Genomic DNA, 27,617 nt, shown 5'->3' with positions numbered 1-27,617 from the left:
TGGCGCCTTTCTGGCTATGACTGCCCTGGGGCTCACCTCAAATTGTAATGTCGCATGAGCTCGGCAGCCAAACACTGGCCGCTATTAGGCTGCAGCGCTCAGTTCTTCCGTTTTGAGGTCCTGATAAATGCAGTGAGCACTTCAGCACCCCAGTAGCAGCCACTGATCGGCTGCAGGGCTCACTTGACATGACAGTGTTACTCCAACATTGCTGGAATGACCCCAGGGGTGCAACTTTATATAATAAGGGGTTGTCCAAGTAGTATACTACCTCTTTAATTAGCAAACCAATCCTCAGACCATCAGTGTCATAAACGGTAAATCTGTCAGAGTTGATTTGTTGATCACCCACCATAAGCAGTTCTGATCCTAGTAAGTAAACAGGAGATTATCACTAGAGGACTAATAAACCTGCCATGTAGTCCTCCATATTCATGAGCTCTGTTTAACCCTGCCCCCATCACTGATTGGCAGTTTTCTGCCTATGAACAGTGTACACAGAAAGCTGCCAATCAGTGGTGTGGGCAGGGTTATATAGGGCTCAGCATTTAGAGAACTTCTATATCTGCACCATTGACTTTATCAAAATGACACCAAGCAGCCCAGTAAATGATCCACTACTGGAATCTGTGTCTCTGGCCCTACATCATACTGCTCATAGATGGGTGATAAAAACCTGCTGTCAGGTTCTCTTTAAATTTATGATGATTTGTATGTTACTGCACTGGGTTCTAGGTGAACGTATGTATGGCCCACAAAGCTGTGTGGAAAAGTCCTGTGCTGTAGTAGTACTTAGTACTGTTCTGGAATAGTCTATAGTCACTGCATGGCCTATGTAACAGGATGTCCTCACAGCACCACCAGCTCAGGCATTACCTCCGATCCCTGGAGGTGCCATCAGGTCGTGTTTCGACTTATTCTGGCTATGATGTCCTTTAGGTTGCGGGCAATGGAGATCCTGCTACCTGTCTGCAGTGCTGAGGAAGAGCCACCCGAGCGCCACTTGTCTCTAGCAACCCTGACTCCTGGAAGGCAGTGACATCCTGGTCTGGTTGGCTGGCTCTTCTCCCGAAATATATTGCCTGGGGTCCCAGACCATGTGTAACTCCAGCAGCTGTGTACACCACCCAAGACTGGTTCCAGTCACTTCTAAAGATAATCTGGTCCGCTGTTCTAACTACGCCTTTATGCCGCGACTCATAAAGTACTCCAAAGTGGGCAAGAAACCCATCAATGGAAGCGGCTTGGTCCTCTCAGATAGGTTTACACTTGTTATTAATAGTAATAGTACTTTTCTATAGCGCTATCATATTCCGCAGCACTTTACAATTATGTGGGGAAATATACAGAGTAATACATAGTTTAACATTTACAGGAGGAGTGAAGGCCCGTGACGGAACGGACTGGGACTGAAATTCAGCCCTGGCATGAAAGCTCAAAGGCCCATGCTGTCCCTGCCCCAGAAGGGGATATCTCTTACTAATATAACCCTACCCTGGGGAAAACAATATTTACTGCAACAATAATATATCTAATAATACCAATAATACTGCTATATAAAATTCAATAATACTGCCGTAATAAAATTGCAATATAACAGACAAATATCACCAAACCATAAACAAATATAATCAGCATATACAGTAGCGATAATGCCACCATACTGATCATTAACGGGGTTGTCCAGGCTTGAGGTTAAAGTCTGTGACTGCAGACTTCTGAATCCTCCCAGCATGCATTGTCAGGATTCTCTAGTGCCGGGAGTGTGACCAAGTATGCGATTTCCACACCTCCGGCCACATTCCAACTGAGGCTATGTGCACACAAAGCATTTTTGATGCATTTTTCCCGCCGCAGAAACGCTGCAAAAACACTTGTTAATAGGTCTGCCAGGTATAGCAATGGAAATCTGGATGTGCTGTGCACATGATGCAGGAATTTCTGCTCCCGATTCGCTTTTTGTTAAAAACCGCAGCATGACCATTGTTTGGGCATTTCCGTTGTGAATTTGCGCCCATTGACTTGCATTGAATCGCAGCAAACCTGCAGGTATAATATCTATACTTGTGGATTTGCTGCGTTTCAATTAAAACGAATGGCCGCGAATTCGCGGCGGAAATGCGCTGCGGGTGGTACCCAGGTCGGGAGAGAAAACTACAACTCCTGTCTCCGACCGCCGCTCGCGCTGATAACAGCGAGAGTGGCGTGGCTGGGAGGAGCAGTAGTCTGCTCTGCCCAGCCTGCGTGCCCGTGGTAAAAAAAAAAAAATAAATTAAATAAAAAATAAAAAAATCATACTCACCTGTCCAGCGGCCCCCGGTGTCCTCCTGGTCCCCGGCGGCGATGCTCTGCTCCCGGCGGCCAGCGGTATACTGCGGGGAGCGGGGTCGCTCCCAGCAGTATACTGAGCTGCCAGGACCTGCGGTGACGTCAGCGATCAGTTAATCGGTCACGTGACCGATCAGCTAATGCTCACGTGACCTCCCCTGGGAGCATTCTGAAGAATGCTCCCACTGTGGTTAGCTCACTGGGGCTGGTCAGCTGATCTTCAACTGATGAACCCCAGTGACCTCCTGCAGCATGTATACTGACAGGGGTGATTTTACACCCCTGTCAGTATACATTGCTGTCTTCTACAGCAGTGACATCAGTGATTTCTGATGTCACTGCTGTAGAAGTGACCCAGATCGTCGTTGGACACTTGTTGGCGGTGATCGTGGACTTAGTCGTTGACAGCGGACAGGTGAGGGATATGGTTGTTTGTTATCTTATGTTTTTTTCAGAAGATCGATTGCTACGTGGACGGAGTGTAATAAAAAAAATTCCCCCTGTAATCTAGCCAGTAAAGGCTAAACAAACAGCTGTGGGCTGATATTAATAGCCAGGAAACATTGTTGCCAATGGCCCCTTCCTTGGCTACTAATATCAGCCCCCAGCGGTCGGCTTTCCCTCTGCTGGTTATAAAAATGACGTGGGGGCCCACGCCCTTTTTTTTTTATTTTATTTATTTATTTTTTTAATTTTAGGCTTTGTGCCCACGATCTGGACTTAGCAGCGCTTTGGACACATTTTTTGCTGCATCCAAAACGTTGCGTTCTATTTAACGCAGGTAAATCCACATGTGTTCACTGAACCATGCGGCTTTACCGCAGTCAATACTTTCTAGTGGTCAAATTTCTGTTGCAGAGACCATCGACTCCGCAAGAGAATTTGACATCCTGCGGTCCTGAAAGACGTGCCGCATGTCAGTGTCCATGGGTGATCCACAGCTTCAGATGCACGCATAGTGGACATGGGATTTCTAGAGATCCTATCCACTATGCTGTAACATCTGGACACTGCGGGTTTGACGCTGTATAAACATGCAGCGTCAAACCTGAAGCGGCTCCTGATCGTGGCCACGTACCCAAACTCACATGCAGCATGTCAATTTCTGTAGCAGACACGCTAGTCTCCACTGCAGATTTTGACCGATTGAAGTGTCATTATATGAGGTGGATTCGCATGTTCCGACAACAAAAGTGTGGCATTAGAACACCGCATTTTGGACGCAAAAATATGCTGCGTCCAAAGCACTGCTGAGTGCTGATCGGGGAGACATAGCGGCTAACGAACCAGCTGTAAGCTGTTAATTATGGCCAGGAACCATGTTTGCTAATTTCACCTTCCCAGGCTAAAAATAGCAGCTCACAGCAGACGCATAAATTACATGATTAGAAATGCTCATGAAGATTAGGTGAATGGGACTAGCTGACACCCAGCTCTTTTATTTGGTGATGACAATGTGTCAATCAGACCTTTTCATGACAAAACCTAATTAAAGTAAAGTAAAGAGTTAAATAAACACAGACATAGAGTAAACACTTTATTTGAAATCCAACACATTCTTTAATCATTTAAATTAACCGATATACTCATCCCAGTTCTGACGGTAATCCAAGGTTTAAGCAATGTCCCACCAAATGACTTTATTTAGCTCCAAAAATCATTCATTCATTGATGTACAAAAGCGCTTAAAAAAAACGCGTCAAAAACACGCGGAAGATCCGCATGCGTTTTTCCTGCGAAGGAGATGCGGAAACGTACATCAAATTTCTGATTCAAATATGGACCGTGCGCACATAGCCTAAATGTACTCGGCCTTGCTACAGTCACTTTTATTGAGTAAGGCCATGCACGTCTGGAATGTATGGGATTGCATGCTTTTGGGCACATGACCGCACACTAATGGCATCGGAGAATCTTCACAGCATGGAGAGGACACAATAGAGTGCAGACTTTAACTTCAAGCCTGGAGAACCTCTCTAACCAAAACCACTGTACTAGGACTGATATTACCATTATCTGGTCACTGTATGGTGGTGATATCCGTTCTACACCAGTGCTCTGCAGACCATATATGTGTATACTGATGCTGAAGATGAAGGTAGGCGGCGGCAAAGGAGGAGGGGGTGATCCGCTTGACATGTCCCAGGCCGTTAACAGCCAGATCACAGCGCCGCTCCTGTCAGTGGCGCAGTGGGATTTGCACTCGCTCGCTATCTGCCCACTGCTGCGAGTCTCTGGCCCAGCTCAGCGCCCAGAGTGGAGGCTGCGGCCTGCTCCTCTCCGTGCAGCCTCCTTCCCTCCCTCTCCCGCTTTTTGTTGCGCAGTCGGAAATAAGACTCGCCTGCCGGAGAAGAACAAGCTGCAGCAGCGGTGCCGAAGAGCAGAGGCGGCCGCCTCTCAGGCGGTGGTGGTGATGAGCAGCAGCGTCTTTCAGCGTTGAACAGACGGTCTCGTCATTCCACTTCCCCCCAACACCCATGGAGGACACGAAAGGAGCAAAGCACAGGCAGCGGCTGGTGCGAATGAAGGAGAGGGAGAAGGGTTTATGAATGAGATGTCACTAAGGGGGGGGGGATGCCGGGCGGCCGGGGAGAGTCAGCCTGGGACTGAGCTCATAACACCCCCCTGTCGCTGTTGCTTTTTTGTCTAACAGCTGGTGTATAAAAACATAGTAGGTATATAAAAACATGCTTGTATTCAAATGCAACGTTGTGTGAAAATTTCACAGCAATTGGTGAAGAACTTTCGGAGATTTAAGATTTTGAACAAACGAACATTTAAATTTTTATTTATATAGATAGATGGGGAGGGCCACAATGGGTAGAAAGGGCTGTCATGTAGGTTCAGGCATCATTATAATAGGGGTTTTCATATAAGGTGCATGATCCGATCATCATCCAGTATATGTCTAGGTACAATTATCAAGTGCACGGAGGATGTGGACACAGGTAAAATCAGAGGGAACAGATTCTGAGGAATATTTTAGAAAGAGGGAACAGGGAAGAGTTCGATTAGTGAAGTGAGGTGATAAGCCAGTCTAAAGAGATGTGTTTTTAAAGCACTGTTAAAAATGTAGTCTGCTCATTTGGGGCAGTGCATTAGAGAAAACAGGAGTCCCTCTATCTGATAGTGCAGTGTACGGGTGACTTCATAGTTAATATCCACCCATAGGCAAAGTAGGGAGAGAATCTGAAGAGCGCAAGCTGGGAAACCATGCAGGATACAGTCGTATAGTGGCCAGCGAAGGGATTATTCCTAATGTACTCACAACTGTTAGGCTGTGTGCCCACGATGCGTTTCTTAAGCGTTTACGCAGCGGCAAAAACACTGCAGAAATGGTTAAAAAACGCATGGTAGAAGGCCTGCTATGTTCCCCATTGATAATCCGCATGTGCCGTGCACATGCTGCGGAAATTTTCGCTTCGGATTATCATTGCGGAAAAAAACACAGCACTGCCAATCATTTTGCGGAAGCGCGGTGCTTTCGCCGCCATTGACTTTCATTGGAACGCATTGAATCCGCATCACTGCATCTGTACATGCGGAATGCAAGCATTTCAATGTGCGGATGGTACCCGGGTCTGGAGGAGAGGAGACTCTCCTCCGGACCCGGGTACCATAGAACCTGTAAAAAAAAGAATAAAATAAAAAATAAATATTATACTTACCTTCTGATGGCCCGCAGTGTGCTTGTCTTCGCTTGCCGGCAGATCGCGGTGGACTGAAGGACCTGCGCTGACTTCATTTAGTCATGTGACGGCAGGTCCTTCAGTGTGGTGTACCGCGAGCTGCCGGCAGCCAGGACGGAGGCCATCAGAAGGTAAATATAATATTTATTTTTTACCATTCTTTCGGTCACACTATATAAATCCATGCCGTTTGCATGGATTTATATAGTTGTGACCAAGTTGTCAAGCACTTTCCAAGTGATCCTAAAATCGCTTGGAAAGTGCTTGACAACCCTTATGCGGAAATGCATGTGAAGAACGCTTCACATCCGCATTTCCCTGGCAGGAAAAACATGTAAAATCCACATGTAAAATCCGCATGTACAATCCGCATGCGTTTTTTCTGCCAGGGAGATGCAGAAACGCTCAGGAAAAAATCCGGAGCATTTCTGCATCGTGGGCACATAGCCATAATTCTGAAAAGATCATTGAAAATCGAGTTCTCCTTTAAGCAACGTGTAAATACATTGTGTCAGGCAGTGGGTGAGTATGTTTGTAAAGGCCCCATACACACTGGAAAGCAGTCTGCCAGCAGCTCCCTCCCCATACACTGCAATGCTTGGCTCGGCCGCTCTCTCTTGTGCTCTCTGGAAGCTGCTACTAGGCTTCTCTGGCCGATCTCCCTGCTGAGAATAGGATTGGATCCTTTTCCTCTCCGACTTCATCTGGGCAGAGTCGAGAGGCCCCATATCGGCGGGTCCAGACGACAGTGTAATGTGTATGGGGACATTAATTCATGAATAACTTGAAGCTGAGACCGGTTACCTCTCGGGAGCATTTCCTGCATGTTTTCCAGTAGAGAACGGCTTGTTATTGCTGGGGGTGGTGGAGCATGGTCTCAGTATTTTTGGATTCATCTGAAAAGTAATAATTATTTTGTACAATACTCATACTAATTGTGGCAGTAATTTAAAAGTCTTTTTAGGTCCACTTCATAGTAAACTAAACTGGCAGTGAGTAATCCAAGGGAATCTGTCACCAGGTTTATATTTCTCAGCATAAGGACAGCATAAAGTAGAGACACAGACCCTGATTCCAGCAGTGTGTCACTTACTATGCTGCTTGCAGCAGCTTTGCCTGTCTTCTCGGTGATGAGCTCTGTCTAACCCTGCACCTATAGTTGACAACTATCTGCACCACTGCATATTCAGTTAGCTGCCAATAAAGCGGTGGAGGCGGGAATAGCAAAAGCTCAGCATTGAGAAGACTAGCACAGCTGCAGCAGATAAAATGGCTGCAAGTAACCCAATAAGAAACACCACATTAGAATCAGGCCCCCTCTGCCTCTACTCTGTACTGTCCTAAGGTGGGGCAGCATAAATCTGCTGACAGACTACCTTTCACTCAGCCCCTTGAAGTTTGAGTCCAGTATATAGAGCTCAGGTGCAGCCATCCAGTGTGGGCACTGGCAGAATGTGATCTATGTACCTAGAGTAATCTGTGTGTTGAGCAGCCCTGATCCTGCCCAGATCCCTGCCGCTCCTGTACTGAGCAGCCGGCCGGTCCAGAGCTGATGGCAGCCCGGCAGAGGCTATACCTGACTGTTCATACACAGGACCAGCACAGGAAGGCCATCAGTTGTGTTTGTCCGGCCGTGTGTGGGCTGTAGGTTGTGTATAATATATATTACTATTATTACTCTATTTTTTTTCTTTTCGTCCTCTGCTTCCAAACCCTTCCATTTATGGTTGGAAAGGTATTATACCCTTTTTTTCTTATACTGTTTCCCTTTAGTGGTGTTTCTCGGAAATCTTGGCACTCTGTTTGGATCTATGTACAGCATTTTGTATATTTCTAGTCCATACAACCCTTTGTTAATAAGGCATATATGAAATGTTTGTTTCCAGACATTTCTCACTGTTATAAATCTATACCCGCACAGGTTATAGGGCTTTGTTGCAGTATGAAGGTTTTGAAGATGATTCCACACACAACTTCTGGTGCAATTTAGGAGCTCTGGACATACATCCCATCGGATGGTGTGCAATCAATAGCAAAATCCTGGTGCCTCCCCATAGTAAGATGCTTTTTGTTGTGTTCACATTACTTTAGATCATTACACTTCTGCATTTTTGTGTGTAACCCTTTCCTATATTCCGGAGCTTTGTAGAGTTCAGAAAGGCGTTTTGTCACCAGGGTTATGTCACCCACCTGAAGGCAGTGTCATTATGAAGAGCCCGATTCCAGCGCGGTCACTCTTTTCTTACTTCACTGTGGAAGAGCGAGGGGAGCGTTATGGTACCTGGTATTCATGAGCAGCGCCAACCTCCTCACTCCTGACTGACACTTATTTCTCCTATAAATTACATTTGGAGAAAGATGTGAATTTAGCGGTGGGGAAGCCGCAGCTCATGAATATTGAAAGCTCAAGATCATTGGACTCCTGCTCGGCTCATGCCACCGCAGATATTCAGTGATTTTCTGAAAACCGTTTACCTTGGAACCTAAATATTTTGAAAAAATATTATCATGTTATAGAGAGATCTCGCTCTTTGTATTTACCTAGTGCTGCCACATAATTTACTAAGCGATTACCGAAACATCATTAGCTTGTGGCAACTTAAAAATAAATAACTTGTTGACGCTTACTAGCCAGGATTAAAAAAAAGCGATAAGCAAAAACATTAACAGAATCAATAAGGCATGAGGTATTTCCCTCTCAGGAATATATGCTGGATTTGTGTTCTGTAAATGCTGCTGCCTTCACTAGCTCTCATGAATTTACACAGCTTCATTCTCTTATTTCCTTTTGTATAGAACTTGATACAGATCCTGTGCAATCTTTGTTTTCTCCGCTATTCTCTGTGTGTGGTCTCTATATACAGCCCCTTTTAAATATTTAAGGCTGCTAAAAATGATGTTTAATTTCCACAATTATATAATAAAAAAGGGCAGAAATGTCCATTACCTTTTAGCTTTCCATACTCTTTGTATGAAATGTATATTACCTGCAATAAAGATCTTGAGATATGCTTTTAAACATAGCCAGGGTTTTACTGCAATTTCTTTAAATTACCTTTAATTACAATCAATCACAATAAGCCTGACTATATCGGTATAAAATAACTTATTTTTCAATGTGCAGCTATCCATGCTAAATATGATAATTGGAAAGAATTCCTAATGAAACGGCTGGTCGGCTGCAGGACTATTCCAGCGGAGTTCCATGCTAAGGTAAGCACAGACACGTTATATTTCCCTTTTCTTCCCTTTAAAGCTTTTTAGAATATTTCTTATCAAGCTTTACTGCTTCTTATGATGATGCATAACACCAAACTTTTTAGGTAAAAGCATGTGGGCTTCGAGCCATAACATCTTTATGATCATCAACCAATTCACGACTGAGCGATTTACCCCACCCCTCCTGACCTGTGACATTTTCTGTACATGCACTTTTAACGCCTCTATAATTTTTTTTTGTTTGTTTGGATATTCAAATAATTATTACCTGTTCTTTTTTTCCCCCCACACATGGGGCTTAAATTTTGTGATTTTGTATTTTTTTTATCTTCGCTAATATCAGGTGGAAAATGTAAAGAAAAATAGGATATGTCTATTTTTCACATTTTATATTTTTTATTTTTTTTTACGACCAGAAATGACCACTAAAAACATTTTAAATTGCACTCCCCTTTCCCCTTTCAACATTTTTTTTTATTCATTGCACCTCATTTTTCAATAGGGGTTGAGCTATAAACTGCAGTTTAGACTAAGGCTATGTGCCCACGATGCAGAAATGCTCCAGATTTTTCCTGAGCGTTTCTGCATCTCCCTGGCAGAAAAAAACAAATGCGGATTGTACATGCGTTTTTCCTGCCAGGGACATGTGGATGTGAAGCGTTCTTCACATGCATTTCCGCATGAGGGTTGTCAAGCGCTTTTAGCATCACTTGGAAAGTGCTTGACAACTTGGTCACACTATATAAATCCATGCAACCGGCATAGATTAATATAGTGTGACCGAAAAAATGGTAAAAAATAAAAATATAGTGTGACCGAAAAAATGGTAAAAAATAAATATTATACTTACCTTCTGATGGCCCCCGGTCTCCATAGTTATCCGTCCTGGCTTGCCGGCAGCTCGCGATAGTCTAAAAAGACCTGCCATGACGTCATTTAGTCATGTGATGGGTCATGCGACCGCTGCCATTGGCAGTCATGCGGTCCAATGCAAGTCAATGGCGGCGAAAACGCTGCGATTCCACAAAATAATTGGTAGTGCTGCGTGTTTTTCCGCAATGATAATCCGCAGAGGAAATTTCCGCAGCATGGTGACAGCACATGCAGATTATCATTGGGGAACATGGCAGGCCTTCTACCAAGTGTTTTTTATGCGTTTCTGCAGCGGAATTGTCGCTGCAGAAACGCTTAAAAAACGCATCGTGGGCACACAGCCTTTCAGTATTTTTTTTTTTCTTTTTTTTGCCTGTTTGCCATTTTTATTAATTTTTTTTACATTTATTTTATACACTGTTCTCATATAAGGTATTAGACCTTTTGGGAGAATTTTAACATATCTATTTTATTTTATTTTTTTTTATTTTCTTATTTTTCCCCTGTAGTTGGGGCTGGTATATTCACCTCAGTTACAGGAAAATTGCAGGCTGCATAGTAGAGCTGCCGGGTTCTCATATTACCCAGGAGATCCTGCCTCTCTCCTTGTACCCAGTGATCACATACTCACGGGGTTTGGAGATGAAAGCAGGGTGAGTGCTCCCTAATCTTTATACACAGCACTAGTTCAGTGATGTGCATACAGAGATTGAGAAGGTAAACTTGGTAATAAGCCATTCTTATCTGCTCTCCAGGAAGTCTGGCTGATTTTGACTGCGGCTTCCTGCCCACACAGCTTCACGATCTTGTGAAAGCTGCTTCTACTGCACTGATGTTTTAGAACGCCAGGGCAGAGATAAGTATGGGCTGCGCGGATGTGTAAAGTCTATGGGCAGTGCAGAAGTGAGCCCCTTCCTGCTGGAGGATGTGGTAGTTGCTTCATCAAGACTTGGATGTTGTGGCCGTGCTCTTTCTTGTAGGAGCCAGCTGTACTCTACAGCTACACTCCTGGCTACACGTGTTGGGACCAGAGCTGGCTCAGATGCTAGCAATTGAACCCATCACAAGCTATTGTCAATGTTGATGAGGAGTTTGGCAAAGACCTATCAGTCCCACTGTCTGCCAATCGGCACTCCGCAGCTGGATTGTGGGGGTGCCAAGGGGTTGCCAATGTGGTCTGCCATACACCACATCCTATTAGATTCGACTGGAGGGCTGGTCTAATAGGCTGCCTGTATAATGCTCACATCCTTAAAGGGATATTCCCATATCCAAGATCCTATCCCAATATGTAGTAGGTGTAGTAATAATAATATTAGCATATTAGGCCAAATACTTTATAACATTGGTTGTCTTCTTTATATAATGGCCCTAAAATATTGGCTGCGCTTCTTAATAATGAACATTTAAACTTAGACTCACAAGGTGTCTGGTTTCACCTCAGCAACAACTAGAAGTGACACACGAATTAATTATAATAACGTACATTTTTATTAGAAAATTGCATTTAAAAAACAATTAAAATCCGGAACAGGTGCTAGTAAGAAGAAAGACTGAAGCTGATAGATATAGTAGCGATGCAGATAAACAATAGGCTAATGGTCTTATTTTATCTTCTTGCAGATTAGAATTGTTACCCAAGCTAATAGATCACACATGTAAATAATTATGAGAATTGTCAGGCACAACATAAATACATGACTATACCGGACTTTAAGAAAAGGATAATCCAATGCGTGATCTGCAAGGGCAAATGCTCCTAATAACCTGCTGCTCCTTATCCTTTCTCCAATCACTTCAGGACATGGAGATTGCAAATTTGGTTGATCAGAAACAGTCTGCCTAGGGGGCTTCATCACTCAGCCATACCCTTAGGATATGGCAAGAAGGGGGGGACTACAACTGGCAAAGAAAAGATTTTTCTATGGCTGTTTTCAAATTATGATACACCATAGCACTTGACTGTACTAAAAATACAAAAGTAATCACTCTATTATCATATATAGAAGTGTCATTTTATCACAAGTAAAAAGTGCTAGTGCAAGTAAACCTTTACACAGACATAATGAAATATAAATGGTTAAATTGAAGCAAAAAAGTGCTCGTGTGTTATCAGTTAACATTGGTCATACTAACCATTTGAAAAAAAAACGCTCATGCATAGTGCTGAGCCTGAGGATCAATAACCATGGATCTAAAGCTTAACAACTATCGTTGATCAGGATGACTGTTTGAATAAATCGCTCGTAACATTGTGCTACGCATAAGAATCACTTGCCATAAGCCTGTTTAACCTGTACAGGTACCTAAGGTCCTGCAATGCCTGCACATGAGGAAAGAGACATAGCGAATCAGAAGAACTATACTACATTTCTAATTGGAGGGATTTGCTAATATTATTATTATTACACATACTGCATATTGGGGTAGGATCTTGGAGATGGGAATACCCCTTTAAATAATACAGTACACCACTTATGTAATTGAGTGCATTATCTTTGCGATCAGAGGATGACGTGTTCAAGTCCCCTTCAAGGACTAATGTATAGTATTAAAAAAAAGTTTACAAATGTAATATTTTTTTTTTCAAGTGTTTCAACAAAATTCAAAAAGTCAAAAAATCCCAGTTTTCCCAATTAAAGGTTTTTTTTAGTTTTGGAGAAAAAACAAATGGTTCAGTAAAAAATCTTAGGGTTTTGTGTGGGCTCTTCTATTTCTTCCACACCAATCTAACCCAGCCGTGTCTGTATAGACTTATGTTTGTGCACAGTGGCCCAGTCTTGCTGGTACAGTACAGAATGGTGGCTAGACAGTTGGCAGCATAGAGTCTTATGTCAGTGTATGCTGGTGCATGAACAGACGCCTTCACTGGAAACAAGAGCTTGGCCAAACCCCAGCAGACCGCTCCCTACCATTATGCCTCCTATACACGGTTTGCAGTTGTCTTCTACTCTGTAATCACTTTTCTGTATAACTTGTGGACACTGAAGGAAGCTATGAGGGCAGTTGTCTGTCTGCTTGAGAACACAGAAAATAGGTTGTTGGGGCTTTGAATGAACCAGATACGTGTCAGACCCCTAAAAGCAATCCCCACTTAATCCGTACCATCATGCTTCCCTTAATAATCTCTAATAGACAAGGTTTTCTATCTTTATTATTATAGATTGTCATTGCTCCATATTTAGCACAGAATTTCCTTCATTGAGGTTATTTTTGGTTCTCTATAAATGTCATCTGAATATCTTGAGTGTTTTATTACAAGTAGAATTTCATTTTTTTTTCCTTTCTGTAGATGGTGGAGAACCTGAAGTGTTCTTTCAGGGAAGGCATGCGGCTGGAGGCCGTGGATAAACTACACATCTCTCGTATGCGAGTTGCAGTGGTTGATACCGTGATTGGAGGGCGGCTGAGGCTTATGTATGAAGATGGAGACAGCAGTGACTACTTGTGGTGCCACACGAATAGCCCTCTAATTCATCCAATTGGTTGGGCACGTAGGGTTGGTCACAAAATCAAGTTCAAGGGTACGTGGTCTGCAGTTATTTTCTCGGTATATGGGGGATATATCGCTGTGAAGGAATTGCACAATTCAGTGACTAATTGTGGCCAGTCTGTCTGAGAACGAGAGATTTTCATTCATGACCTAAGATGGCGGATGAATGCATATGTTGGCTTATATTAACACCATACTTCTCTACATGTTCAACCACCTATGGACTGCCTATAGGAAATAACCATTCGGGTGGTCTGTATCTACTTAGATGTCCCTGCGTAGTAGAGCAGTTGCACGTGATCATGCGGGAGCAGGATGATGGCTGGTTGTATAGAGCACGCAGAGATGGATTTACCATCCGCCTTCCTGAACACCATATACACATTGCTGAACATGAGCTGTTTACACAGTAATAGGAAGCCCTAATGGCGCTTTCTCCTCTGGACCAAGCTGTCCAGTGATCCGCTAAGGTGTAGGGAGGGAGCAGGAGCTGCGGGTAGTAGACGAGCCAGTCAGCTCTGCAATGTTGCCCGGAGGCGGAATCCCTCCTGTAACTGGGGCTAATATTCCAGCCCCCTTTGAAGGGGAGATCGGAGGAAAAAACATAGTCTTTAAATGTTGAAATACCCAACAAAGGTCCTTTATAACCCTATAGGGGCACAACGTGTGAAAAAAAAATCGAATTTGATAAAGAAAAAGTAGGGGTGTGGGAGCCGCTGCCAGTTAAAATCCCTGTTATTAGTTGCTCCCCCCTTTTCCTCCTGTTGTATCCCCTTTCATTCCCCTGTGGAAAAAAAGAAGTGTCTGATATTTAAAAATTGCTGTGGAAAGGGGTACAACATTTAAAAAGTATTTCAGCAGTCCTCAGTGATTTATAAAAAAAAAATGTGAAAAACACACATTTCCCCTCCTATATCAGCAAAAAAAATACTAACATTTGATACTTTCATACTTTTTTATGTAATTTTTATGTTAAGATAAACAGGCTCCTAACTTTAGAGAAGATGGTTTGCAAATTGGGGCACAATTGTTGAATTCGATAAACTTTGGACGGTGGCAGATACTTCAGGAATGTGGAATTGACAAGATTTTGCCCAGAGTTGCTAGAATTAGAGGATAATGTAAGATATGTATAGTGTTCCCACGCATGGAGATGAGGTTGGATTGTGGAGTGCTTGTGTGCGGCCCACAAAATACTACTGCTATGGGGGGGAGGTGAGTAGCTGGGTGATCATGCTGAAGATGTGTTTTATGCATTGCGTATTTCTTGATTATAAATTACATACTTTCTAATGTGACAAATCACAATAATCCTAATTGTTTTGGATCTGGGAATTTTGTTTTGTATGGGTGAGGTGGGTTGGGGTTTGTACTGTTTCTATTTATGTAAAATGTAAAAGTACCGTATTTCAATAAAATATCATACCAGTTATATGTATTTTAGTGTTGCAAATAAGGGTATTTTGTGCACCCTTGGCATGGTTACGCCCACAGATTTGCAAATTCTGCGCTGACCCTGATTTTGATTCACAGCAATGGCTTTCATATAGTGAGCACGCCCTAAACTCAAATACCTGTTCCTGCGTGGGCACACTGACACTGACTGAGTCCAGTGAAGGTCTCACGGTGTCAGTGTGGGTACGGGCACGCTCTGATCTCCGGCTTTTGCCAGTCTGTGGCAGCTGCTTGCCATACCCGGAAGTGTAGTGAGCGGCTTTAGAGAGGAGCCATAGAGGAGTGTCCACTCACCCACACTGCGTGCGCTCCTGCCTAGACACCGTGAGTGTGCCGCTGAACTACTCCAGTGCCAGTGCGCAGGAATAGAGATTTGAGTGTAGGGAGCGCTGGCTGTGAGAAAGCCAGTGCTGTCAATCAAGATCAGGGACCATGCTGGGTATACAAATCTGTGGGTGCAGCCAAGCCATTGATCACGTCAAGGGTGCAGCGAAGCGCCCTCATTTCCATATTGATTATAAGAAAATGTATCTGCAACGACAACACTAAAATGTAATTACTGGTATGATTTTTATAGAGGCCAAATCCCCTAAATAAATGTTTAAGTACCTTAATTCAATTTGCATTTATGGGTGACACTCCCTGTAAGTGCAGACTCCTGTGAGTGCAGACTCCTAGCTTTTCTGCATTAAATAATGCATAAAAAGTGCTTTAAATATGCACCAAAAATTAATTTAAAGAAAAGTAGAAAAAACTCGATCAGATTGCTGTTGTGTATTTTAATGCGGACACCTGGAGAAAAATCACAATGGGATAAAAGCCGCATTTTTGCATGTGGGAACTTGGCCTTTTGCTTCTTCCAGTTCTGACTTTTCTATGCCCCTGTGTGTAAATTATTCTGTGTGGATGTTCTAATCTTCATATATTCATCTTTCATAGAGGAAAAGCGGAAGGAACTATCCACTCGCCCAAAATGGCGCAAACTTTATGGTGATCACTGTGATGCTGTTGTGGATCTTTTTAAACCGGTTTGTTTCTAATCCTTTATCAGCATTTGATTGTCCTTTTTAGTTTTTGTGCATGTTTTTATTTTCTCTATCACTTACAGATTAAGTTTATAAACCTGTATTTTAACTTCAAACACCTTGGACAGCTTCTAAAATAGCTATGTGGGGGACTGATAAGACATCCACTAGTCTCTTAATGTTGATGATTATGGCTTACAGCCAATGAAAACACAAAAGTCATTATCTCAGTAAATTAGAATACTTTATAACAACTTGAAAAATGTTTTTAAAATCTGAAATGTTGGCCTACTGAAATGTATGTTCAGTAAATGCACTCAATACTTGGTCGGGCTCCTTTTGCATCAATTACTGCATCAATGTGGCGTGGCATGGAGGCGATCAGCCTGTGGCACTGCTGAGGTGTTATGGAAGCACAGGTTGCTTTGATAGCAGCCTTCAGCTCGTCTGCATTGTTTGGTCTGGTGTCTCATCTTCCTCTTGACAATACTCCATAGATTCTCTATGGGGTTAAGGTCAGGCGAGTTTGCTGGCCAATCAAGCACAGTGATACTGTTGCTTTTAAACCAGGTGTTGGTACTTTTGGCAGTGTGGACAGGTGCCAAGTCCTGCTGGAGAATGAAATTTCCATCTCCGAAAACCTTGTCGGCAGAGGGAAGCATGAAGTGCTCTAAAATTTCCTGGTAGATGGCTGCGCTGACTTTGGTCTTGATAAAACACAGTGGACCTACACCAGCAGATGACATGGCTCCCCAAACCATCACTGATTGTGGAAACTTCACACTAGACCTCAAGCAGCTTGGATTGTGGCCTCTCCACTCTTCCTCCAGACTCTGGGACCTTGATTTCCAAATGAAATGCAAAATCTACTTTCATCTGAAAACAACACCTTGGACCACTGAGCAACAGTCCAGGTCTTTTTCTCCTTGGCCCAGGTAAGACGCTTCTGGCGTTGTCTATTGGTCATGAGTGGCTTGACACAAGGAATGCGACACTTGTAGCCCATGGCCGGGATACGTCTGTGTGTGGTGGCTCTTGAAGCAATGACTCCAGCACCAGTCCACTCCTTGTGAATCTTCCCCAAATGTTTGAATGGCCTTTTCTTAACAATCCTTTCAAGGCTGCGGTTATCCCGGTTGCTTGTGCACCTTTTTCTACCACACTTTTTCCTTCCACTCAACTTTCCATTAATATGCTAGGATACAGCACTCTGTGGACAGCCAGCTTCTTTAGCAATGACCTTTTGTGGCTTACCCTCCTTGTGGAGTGTCAATGACTGCCTTCTGGACATCTGTCAAGTCAGCAGTCTTCCCCATGATTGTGGAGCTTACTGAAACAGACTAAGGGACCTTTTTAAACGCTTATGAAGCCTTTGCAGGTGTTTTTTGCTAATTATTCTAATTTACTGAGATAATGACTTTTGTATTTTCATTGGCTGTAAGCCATAATCATCAACATTAACACAAGTAAACACTTGAAATAGATCACTCTGTTTGTAATGACTCTATATAGTATGAGTTTCACTTTTTGTATTGAAGAACTGAAATAAATGAACTTTTTGATGATATTCTAATATTGTGAGAAGCACTTGTAGCATAGAAATGTTTACCAGTGAAAAATCTATACACAGTTTTCCTAATACAAAATATATAGTCTTAGGGCTTAATTCATCAAAGCTTTTATGCCAAAATTCTGCTATAGAAAGCTTTGAAAAGTTGCAAAGTTTTGACGCAACCCGAGGCTGTACTAAAATGTTGTGACTTTTGGCATTCTCATGACATTTTCGCCCCACTCAAAGTGGGCAAAGCTTTGAGGACGGGGCAGGGCGATATCATGTCTTCAAATTCATGACGAGCGGTGCCTTTTGCTACTCCACAAATCTTACTTCAGTCCCAGACTGGAGTGGGATTTGTTGTGAGGCACACACCACTTTTTAGATGTACCTGATTCATTAAGAATCTGGAGCATTTGACTCCAGCACAACTCATCAATACCAACGTGAAAATTTCCGGTCTTGACGAATCAGGGTCATAGTATTTTCACTGGGTGCACAATTATTAGGGATGTTTTGACCAGATCATTATTTTTTTATGCTGATTTTCCAACTTGAAGCTGTATAAACTTTAATGCTCATTGGATGAAGAAGATCAGGTGATGTTTATTTGTGTAATGAGGAGGGTGTGGCCTAAGGATACAACATCCTTTATTAAGATGTGCAGAATATTTAGTCAGCTTGTATTTCTCAGGCAAAATAAGCCAAAAATAGAGATTTCACTCTAGTCATAAACTGTTTCAAGTCTAAGGCTATGTTCACACATCATGGTTTTTTTTGCATCACAAATCTGCAGCAAAACCTGATTTCTGGCAGGAAAGAAGCTGTGTCAAAAACGCAGGTTTTGCAGTGTTTTTTATGCATTTTTTGGTGTGTTTTTTTTGAAGAATTGTCTCTCTTGTTCGTGCTTTGTCTCTTTTATGCATGTACATAAAGTTCAATGGAAAAAAAATCTCATTCTGGTTTTGGTATAACAGTGGGGGGAGGTGAATTGTTCAGGAATAATTTAACAAACAAACTCAATTCACTTCGAGGGTGTAGGACACTATTTACTTTCACATTGTGGTGTCTGCCATTCAGTTGCACAGGCATTACTCAATTTCACACCTCACTGGGCCACAGGTATAGTTCAATCTCACAGGTAGCTCAGCCAGTGTTTAAAATATACACATCACTAATTTAATTAAACTCTCCTAATTCAAACAACCATCTCAGTGACCAAGAAAAGATGGTAAAATCACAAAATAAATGTGTTTCACATACTGCTGTACTTGCTTATTTTCACTAAAAACGCAGCAAAACCTGATAGCCATGTTCACACCTCATGTTTTTTTCAGCTTTTTTCACCACCCTATGGGTGAAAAAATGCTGAAAGAAGTGACATGCTCTATTTTCCAAAAAAGGCTGCAAGGCACAAAATACGCAACAAAAGAAACCATGATGTGTGAACAGAAAATTCTGGTTTCTCATAGACTTTGCTGGTACTGAAAAACACAGCTGAAAATTTGCATAAAGATCTGCAGCAAAAAACACTGAAAAAAACATGATGTGTGAATATAGTCTTAGACAGGAATGAAGCACTCTTGAAACTGCTTAGATATTGGGGTGTGATCACAGAACCATCAAAAATTTTGTTGCAAATAGTCTACAGGGTCACAAAAACATAAAAAAAAAAAAAAAACGCCCATTAACTGCCAAAGACTTCAGAAGAATCAAAGTGAAGTGACCAGGAAGCCTCGAATGCCGTCATACTCCAGAACTGCAAGCTCCCTGGAGAGCCCAGAAGTACAAGGTGCTCAGAGGCATGGCCGAGGTAAGGAGGCTGAACCAGACCACCACTGAACAAGACACTGAAGGGCAAACGTCAAGACTGGGTCAAGAAATATCTGAAGACAGATTTTTCAAAGATGTGGTGAAATGAGATTGTCTCTTGATGGGCCTGTGACTCGATCAGTAACTGGCACAGACCTCCATTTTGACTCGCACACCAGCAAGGTGGAGGTAGGACACTGCTGTAGGCTGGTATTATTAAAGATGAGCTAGTTAGATCTTTTCAGGTCCCAAACCTACTGTCAGGTTTTAGACACTTTCTTCAAGCAGTGGTACAGGAAAAAGTCTGCCAGGTTTTAGACACTTTCTTCAAGCAGTGGTACAGGAAAAAGTCTGCATCTTTCAAGAAAACCATGAATTTTATGCAGGGCAATGCTCCATCACATTCATTGCAGTACTCCACTGCTTGGCTACCAGTAAAGGCCTTAAAGATGAAAAAATAATGACATGGCTGCTTCCTCTCATGACATAAACCCTATTGAGAACTTGAGGAATGGCCTCCCACCCTCTTTGTCATTCCCTTAAAACCACATCCTTTTAAGAGAGTTAACCCCCCAGCATATAACATGCTAGCAGAAATTCAGTAGGTTTCAATTCACACAGGAGAGCATCCTGAGTGACACATACCTCCCCTCGTATATCAGACCAGTGACTCTGTCACAAAGGCTTATCACTGGTATTGAAAATAAGGGCGGTTAGATTGGTCAATGGTATTTTTTTTTTTTTAATGTCAAATGTATTTTTGTACATTTAGAGTTTTGTTATTATTCTCACTTTAGCAGATGAAAATAAACAATTCAGATGGAGAAATTGAAGTTTTTAATTCCGTTACATAATTCTGCACACTAATACTGTAGTTGCCCAATAATTCTGCACACATAGATCTTGTCCCAAGAAAGACAAAACCTTTCTTTTACTTTCTTAAATATTCAGGTGTATTAACCTTTTGATATGACAGACACCCAGATGCAGTTTACTGTGTCTGTGTCCACCTCCAGTAGGCGTACAAGCCTATGGCCTCGTCAGCACATACACCTGGACCCCATATTGCGGGGGATTTTGGACATAAGCCCTGGCGAGGACACAGAACGCAATGTGAAAACAGCCTAACAAAATATATTACCCCTCTAACATTACATCCTTATCACCCACCTCCCTATTCGAACCATTTAGATGCTGGCACCCACCATATAAGGAGCCTGCCCCATATCCTTCCCCCACGTGCCCATATAACATATTTACATTACTGGTCATTAAAGGATAAAAAGTCCCAATTATTTTTTTTTCTGTCTCCGTCAGCTTTTTGTATTTCACATGACTTATGCTTGAAGTCACTGCTAAGAAAACATAGAAATCACATGAGAAACAATTATTATTATTAGTTTATGCTTTATTATAAACTTTGACACTTTATTATAAGTAAAATGGCAGAGCACATATGTATAAAGGATGCTGAAAAGTCACCTAATGAACAAGCCAATACCGCTGCGTTACAGGTCTGTATTTTTCTTTTTTTAGGTGAGAATTGTCTATCCCAAAGGTATTTGGTTTGAGGAAGGAATGAAACTTGAAGCCATTGACCCTCTCAATCTTGGTAATATATGTGTTGCCACTGTGGGCAAGGTAGGTGTCACTCGTCAATCAAAATGAAAAATCCCATTGAAAAATCCCCCTCCATATTCATGGAGTAGTTGAGTGAAATAACAGTCACCCATCAGATACTGCATCTATATGGCCTGCTCTACAGGTCAGTCTACATCTTAAAGGGAATCTGTCTGTTGCTATGTAATCCAAGAGCTCCATAATGTAGGAGCAGAGACCTTGATTGCAGGAATGTGTCACTTACTGGGCTGTGTTTTGCGGTTTCAATACAATCAGTGTTTTATCAGCAAGAGATTATCATACAGGACAATTTAGTACGTGCAAGGTAGTCCAACCACATCCCCAGCAGCAGCTCTCTCACTATATAGTGTACACCGATAGCTGTGGTGTGGACGGGTATATACACAGCTCAACATCTCAGGTCTGCCGCAGAGAAAACTGTGACTTTATCATAACTGCTGCACCCAGAAAACTAAGTGATACATCACTGTAATCAGGGTCTCTCTCCCTACATCATGCTGCTGTCAGATTGGATAGCAAAAACCTGCTGACAGGTTTGCAAAGCTTGTATATGGAACAAATCAGAAGCCCATAATTGGCAACATCAAAAGAAGACTTCAGATAGTTGCTATCGTAAAGGGAATGTGTCATCAGAAAAGGAACCATTGTTTAAATCAGGTTTTTGTGTCATAAATATTTTTTAAAACTTTTGTTTTTCTTATCACAATCTGTATTGAAACTAAAAATTAGATATCTTACAATTTTTCCAGAGACCAATGTGCCCATTTTAGTCTCTGACTTCCTGTTGTGTAATGAAATCCACCTGGACATTGCAAGCAATAGCCACTGGACTGTTATATTAGCCACCAATTTTTCGTTTTCACCAGGGGAAATAGGAGAAAATGGAACCCATCATTTAGTACATAATTGTTTCTGACTGCGACTATACCCCATATGTGGTCGGTAACTACTGCTTGGGCGCTCGGCAGGGAAGGAGCACCATTTGACTTTTAAAGCTCAGATTTAGCTGGAATGATTTGCAGACTCCGTTTATAGAGCCCCGGAGGTGCCAGAACAAGTAAAACCCCAAACGTGACTCCATTTTGTAAATTGTACTACTCAGTGAATTAATCTATGGTACAGTGACTATTTTGTTCCCACGGGTGTTTTTTTCAGAAATAAGCACGCAGTTGATGTTGCTGAGTGAAAATTGCAAATATGCCAATGTCCTGAAGCCGATCTCATGCGTCATTTTTTTCTGATTTCTTCTGGATCCATTTCTGGTTCCCGTGTCAGGTTTTACAATTGATGTATAACCTTTTTTTTTTCATATGAAAAAGAAAATTAAAAAACTTTTTCCTAACCACTACACAGTGAACATCCAAGTGCTATCTGTTTTTTCTCATTGACCCATTCACTTAAATGGGCAACTTTGGTCCGCAACACACATGAAAGTAGGATGTGTCTCCCTATTTTTTAATTTTTGTGAACAGTCTGCCCACAAAAAAAAAACTTCTGAAAGGACTTGTGAGCGATCTGTTAAATGGGAACTGTACTTACAACAAGCTGAGCTTAAAGAAGCACCCCCTCCTCCTCCTATCATCAGTTTTTATCCTCTTAAAATATTACAATCATCTTATTATACAGCACTTTGCACTTCCAATTGCTCATTTTGCCTTTCTACCCAGATAATTCTTCTCTTTTCCATTAGGTCTCTTAACATCACATGATTAAAAACTGCCGATCTGAATCCTTCTAAGCTCTATGTAGAAACAGGAGATACATTTTCCCTGCATTAGTCATAAGTCACTGTAAAAGTCCCTGGCAGGGGGAGGAGGGAGCAGATTGGTCAGGAGTTGAAGAGAATGATTTTGGCAGGGAAAAGAGATTTCCTGTTGCTACAGAAAAAAATAGAAGAATTAGCTGGATAGAAAGGCAAAATGAGCAATTGTAAATACACATACACAGTGCTGTATGATATGATGACTGCAATATACTAAGAGGATAAAATCTTTGATAGAAGAAGTGCTTCTTTAAATCAATATTACAATCAGATATAAAAAAAACAAGTTTGTAATATAAGTTATCAGAAAATATATTTTCTTTTTCCACTTATGAGCCACTTCTCCACCTACCTCCTGCCTCCGGGAATTCATCATCCACTCTGAAAACCAGCTCAAATCAATTTTGCTCAAGATAAGATAGACTGCCAGTACATTCAGGCGTCAAGTTACATCCAGTATATTCTGTGGATAGGGCAGGAGTGAGGAGCACAGTGGGAAAACGAAATCGCCCTGAACCTTCTAAGGCTGTGTTCACACTGAGTTTGAAGCATTCAAAAACATGTTTTTCAAACACAAAACACTTCAGGAAATGCTGGTTTTTTTTGTCGGGTGGGTGGGGTATATTTTGTAGAGTTTTTCTTTTCCTGGAGTTTTTTTTAAGAGTTTAAGAGCAGTTTTTCCAGCCTTTAAATTTGACAAAGAGGTTTCCTTCACTATTTTCTTATTTTTGTCAAAAACGTGACTTGCCCCTTCTTTTTTTATTTTGTGGAGTATTTTAAATAGGATATGCTTCAAACAACTGTATAGACATGGGTAATCCTGTATTTTACCCCATGCCAGAGCTGGAATGACAGCAGCAGAGCTCGGTATTGCTGTGTAATGTCCTCCATGCTGCTTCTGTCTGCGCTACCTAATGAATGAAGTGCAGGAATCCCTCTATTTCTGTGCATGTTAGATTATAGTTTCTAACAGGGCCCCACTGGGATTGAACTTCAGCCCTTGTATTTAAAAGCACGCCGGTCCGCAAAAAGTAAAAAAGGACATGTGAAAAGGCACATTAATTGTAATTAATTGAGCTTTCCATTAACCCCTTCTCGACATTAGACATAGTGAGAAGTCCTATATTCCAAGGTCTTGCTGCAAATGGACTTGCCAATATGTCCACGTGATCATGCAGGCTCAGGTGCTGTGGCCGCCGCTCTTAACACGGAAGCTCAGGCTGTCTGCGAACTGACTGCTGAGCGCCTGCAGCATTAGCCAGGGCCCTGTGCCTGCTCTGTCTCCGGCTTTGTAACTCTCAGTAGTGACCCTGGCACTTACATGGTTGAAAGGAAAGGGGCAAATATTAAAAAAAATATATAATATTGCAAAATGCACAACAAAAATCTTGAAAAATATTACGCCAATTAATTATTTTTTTTATGTAAAAAAAAAAAACGTATACATATTTGGTATCACCGCATCCAAAAGGACCGGAGCTATAAAACTGTCACACTAACACAAAAACTGTTTTCCATAAAACCATGGCAAAAAAAGGGGAATTAAAATGCGATCAAAAAATAATATGTAAGGAACAATATCATCAAAAAAGTTGTCTTGTCTCTCAAAATAAACAGGCTTTTACTGAGCCCTGTCTGTGGAAATAAACCTATACGTTAGAGAGGTCTTACATAACATACAGTGCCTTGAAAAAGTATTCATACCCCGTCAACTTTTCCACATTTTTTTCATGATACATCCGCAAACTTAAATATATTTTATTGGGATTTTATGTGATATACCAACACAAAGTTGCAAGTATTTGTTAAGTGTAAAGGAAATGATTCATGGGTTTTCTAAACGTTTTAAAAATATAAATCTGAAAATTGGGATGTGCATTTGTATTCAGCCCCCCTGCGTCAAAACTTTGTAGGATGACCTTCATCTGCAATTACTGCTGCAGTCTTATGGGGTCTGTCTTTACCAGCTTTGCACATGTAGAGGTGACATTTTTGACCATTATTCTGTGTAAACTAGCTCTAGCTCAGTGAGATTGGATGGAGTCGTCTGTGAACGACAATTTTCAAGTCTTTCCACAGATTCTCAGTGGGCTTTAGGCCTGGACTGTGACTGGGCCATTCACACACGTGAATATGTTTTGATCTGAACCATCCATTGTATGGCAACATGTTTAGGGTTGTTTTCCTGCTGGAAGGTGAACTTCTGTTGCAGCCTCCAACAGCTTTCTTCCGAGATTATCCTATAGTTAGCTCCATCCATCTTCCCATCCATCTCTGACCAGCTTCCCTGTCCCTGCTGAAGAAAAGCATCCCCACAGCATGATGCACCCACCACAATGTTTGATGGTGGTGATGTGCAGTGTTAGTTTTCCACCACACATAGCATTTTGCATTTAGCCCAAAAAGTTCTACTTTCGTCTCCTCTGACCAGAGCACCTTTTTAACATGCTAGCTGTGTCCTCTATATGGCTTTTTGCCAGCTGCTTGTTGGCTTGCTTTCAAAAATGCACTGATGGCTCATTGGCATACAATTTCAACTATGGAGTTCTCTAAAACAAGAAACTTAAAGGGGTATTCTCATCTCCAAGATCCTATCCCAATATGTAGTAGGTGTAATAATAATAATATTAGCAAATACCTTCAATTAGAAATGTAGTGTAGTAATTTTGATTCGCTATGTCACTTACTTCATGTGCAGGCATTGCAGGACCTTAGGTATCCACGGTTACGACCACTGGCAGCTAGATAACTAACTGTCAGTGGACGTAACCATGGATACCTAAGGCCCTGGAATGCCTGCACATGAGGAAAGAGACATAGCGAATCAAAAAAGCTATACTACATTTCTAATTGGAGGTATTTGCTAATATCATTATTATTACACCTACTACATGTAGCGTCGGCGTCCCTGCCTCCTGTTAGGCAGGGACGCCGTTCCCCTCACCTCTCCGCTCCAAGCCCGGCGGCTTCCTCCCGCTCTGCTGGCAGCGCGCGCTGCTTCCCGGCCTCTGTGCTTAGGGCGCGCGCGTGCGCGCTCCCCCTCTCTTAAGGGGGCCGCGCGCGCCGTCCTAAGGAGTCCCCGGCCAATGGCCGGAGGACCTCACCATATATAAGGCACCTCCTCCAAAATGGAGGTGCCCGAGCAATGTTGTTGCAAAGCCTTTCAACTCTGCTTCAGCCCTCAGGTCCCGTTACCAGTTACCTGCCAGTTACCTGCCTGATTCCTGCCTGTTACTTATCTATCTGCGGTCCGACAGTCTGCCTACCAGCCCTGCCAGTCTGTCTATGGATCAGTCTGCCCGCTCACCTGGGAGCGCTCACCTACTACCTGTCTGTTAGCCTACCTGGAGGCTCTGCCGTCACGTGCCGTGACCACCTGCCTGTCCAGAGACTCTTGCCCGCTCACCTGGGAGCGCTCACCTGCTACCTGCCTGCTAGCCTACCTGGAGGCTCCGCCGTCACTTGCCGTGACCACCTGCCTGTCCAGAGACTCTTGCCCGCTCACCTGGGAGCGCTCCTCTGCTACCTGCCTGCTAGCCTACCTGGAGGCTCTGCCGTCACTTGCCGTGACCACCCGCCTGTCAAGAGACTGTCCCCGTCACTTGCCGTGACCTCCTGCCCTTCTACCCAGAGACTGTCCCCGTCACTTGCCGTGACCTCCTGCCCTTCTACCCAGAGACTGTCCCCGTCACCTGCCGTGTCCTCCTGCCCTTCTACCCAGAGACTGTCCCCGTCACTAGCCGTGACTACCTGCCCGCCTTCCCTGGGAGCCACCCGCTTCCTTACAAGGACTGCCCCCTTGTATAGTTGCTCAGAGGTTCCACCTCCCAGACCCGTTACACTACATATTGGGATAGGATCTTGGAGATGGGAATACCCCTATAAGGATTTTGTCTGCATTAAATCACCTTTAAATATGTGCTGTTAATTTGTGGTATAAAATACTGATGGCAGGTTCTTTTTAACTATTCAGTGTGAACCAATTGTTTGAAATGACAGCGACCACATAAATGGTTCATATTTAAAATTACTTATTCGGTAGAATAAAATTAAATTATTTTTTTCCTGCACAATTAAATTGGGAAAAAAAATGAATAGCAATGGAGGAATTAGTCCCCAATTACAATAGCCTTAAAACATCTGCGTTCATAGAAAGTTAAAATGGTTTCATACTCGCTATATCGTACTTGTATCGTAATTAAAACCATGGAGAATAATGTATATGTATGTTTGTGTGTATCTGTATAATATGTATGTATATGTATAATATACTTGTAATCCGATGTGTATGTGATGCATCAACACTAAATACTCTTAAGTTGGTGATGTGAGACAAATATAGACATAAATTAATTATTTAATCTTATTTATCTAAAAATTGTCATATGCATATGTATTCACCCCTTTTGCTATGAAGCCCTTAAAAATTTCTGGTGCAAGTAATTCCCTTTATAAATCACGTGCTTAGTTAAAGGAAGTCATCCTGTGTGCAATCTAAGTGTCACATGGTCTATCAATATATATACACGTTTTCTGAAAGGCCACAACACCTGCAACACCATTCGGCAAGAGGCACCACTAACCAAACAACACCAAGTCAGGGTTGGGTTGTAAAATAAATATCCCAATCTCTGATGATCCCTCAGAACACCATGAAATCCAATATCATCAAATGGATAGGACATATTAACTCAACAAACTTGCTAAGAGAGGGCCGCCACCAAAACTCTCAGCCTGGGCAAGGAGGACATTAATTAGGGAGGCAGCA

The 27,617-nt window shown here is 42.4% G+C and overlaps 1 protein-coding gene across 11 annotated transcripts in view; it reads left to right on the top strand.

The window, feature by feature from the left end:
- L3MBTL2 (L3MBTL histone methyl-lysine binding protein 2) overlaps positions 1-27,617 on the top strand; it is a 100,133-nt gene that overhangs the window by 45,767 nt on the left and 26,749 nt on the right. For all 11 annotated transcript variants that reach the window (XR_012247753.1, XR_012247754.1, XM_073644147.1 and 8 more), the window contains 5 exons: positions 7,939-8,073; positions 9,142-9,230; positions 13,402-13,633; positions 15,997-16,085; positions 20,983-21,087. Coding sequence is in view for 9 of the 11 variants with exons in the window: in XM_073644147.1 (XP_073500248.1) it covers positions 7,939-8,073; positions 9,142-9,230; positions 13,402-13,633; positions 15,997-16,085; positions 20,983-21,087 (650 nt within the window). In the remaining 2 variants the exon portion in view is untranslated. The remainder of the gene's footprint in view (positions 1-7,938; positions 8,074-9,141; positions 9,231-13,401; positions 13,634-15,996; positions 16,086-20,982; positions 21,088-27,617) is intronic.

This window comes from Phyllobates terribilis, unplaced genomic scaffold (assembly GCF_046119375.1).
Source record: "Phyllobates terribilis strain yellow unplaced genomic scaffold, ASM4611937v1 Scaffold_8__6_contigs__length_399053987, whole genome shotgun sequence".
Classification (NCBI taxonomy): domain Eukaryota; kingdom Metazoa; phylum Chordata; class Amphibia; order Anura; family Dendrobatidae; genus Phyllobates; species Phyllobates terribilis.
Note: the sequence above shows the minus strand (reverse complement) of the source record. Positions and strands in the feature narration are given on the sequence as shown.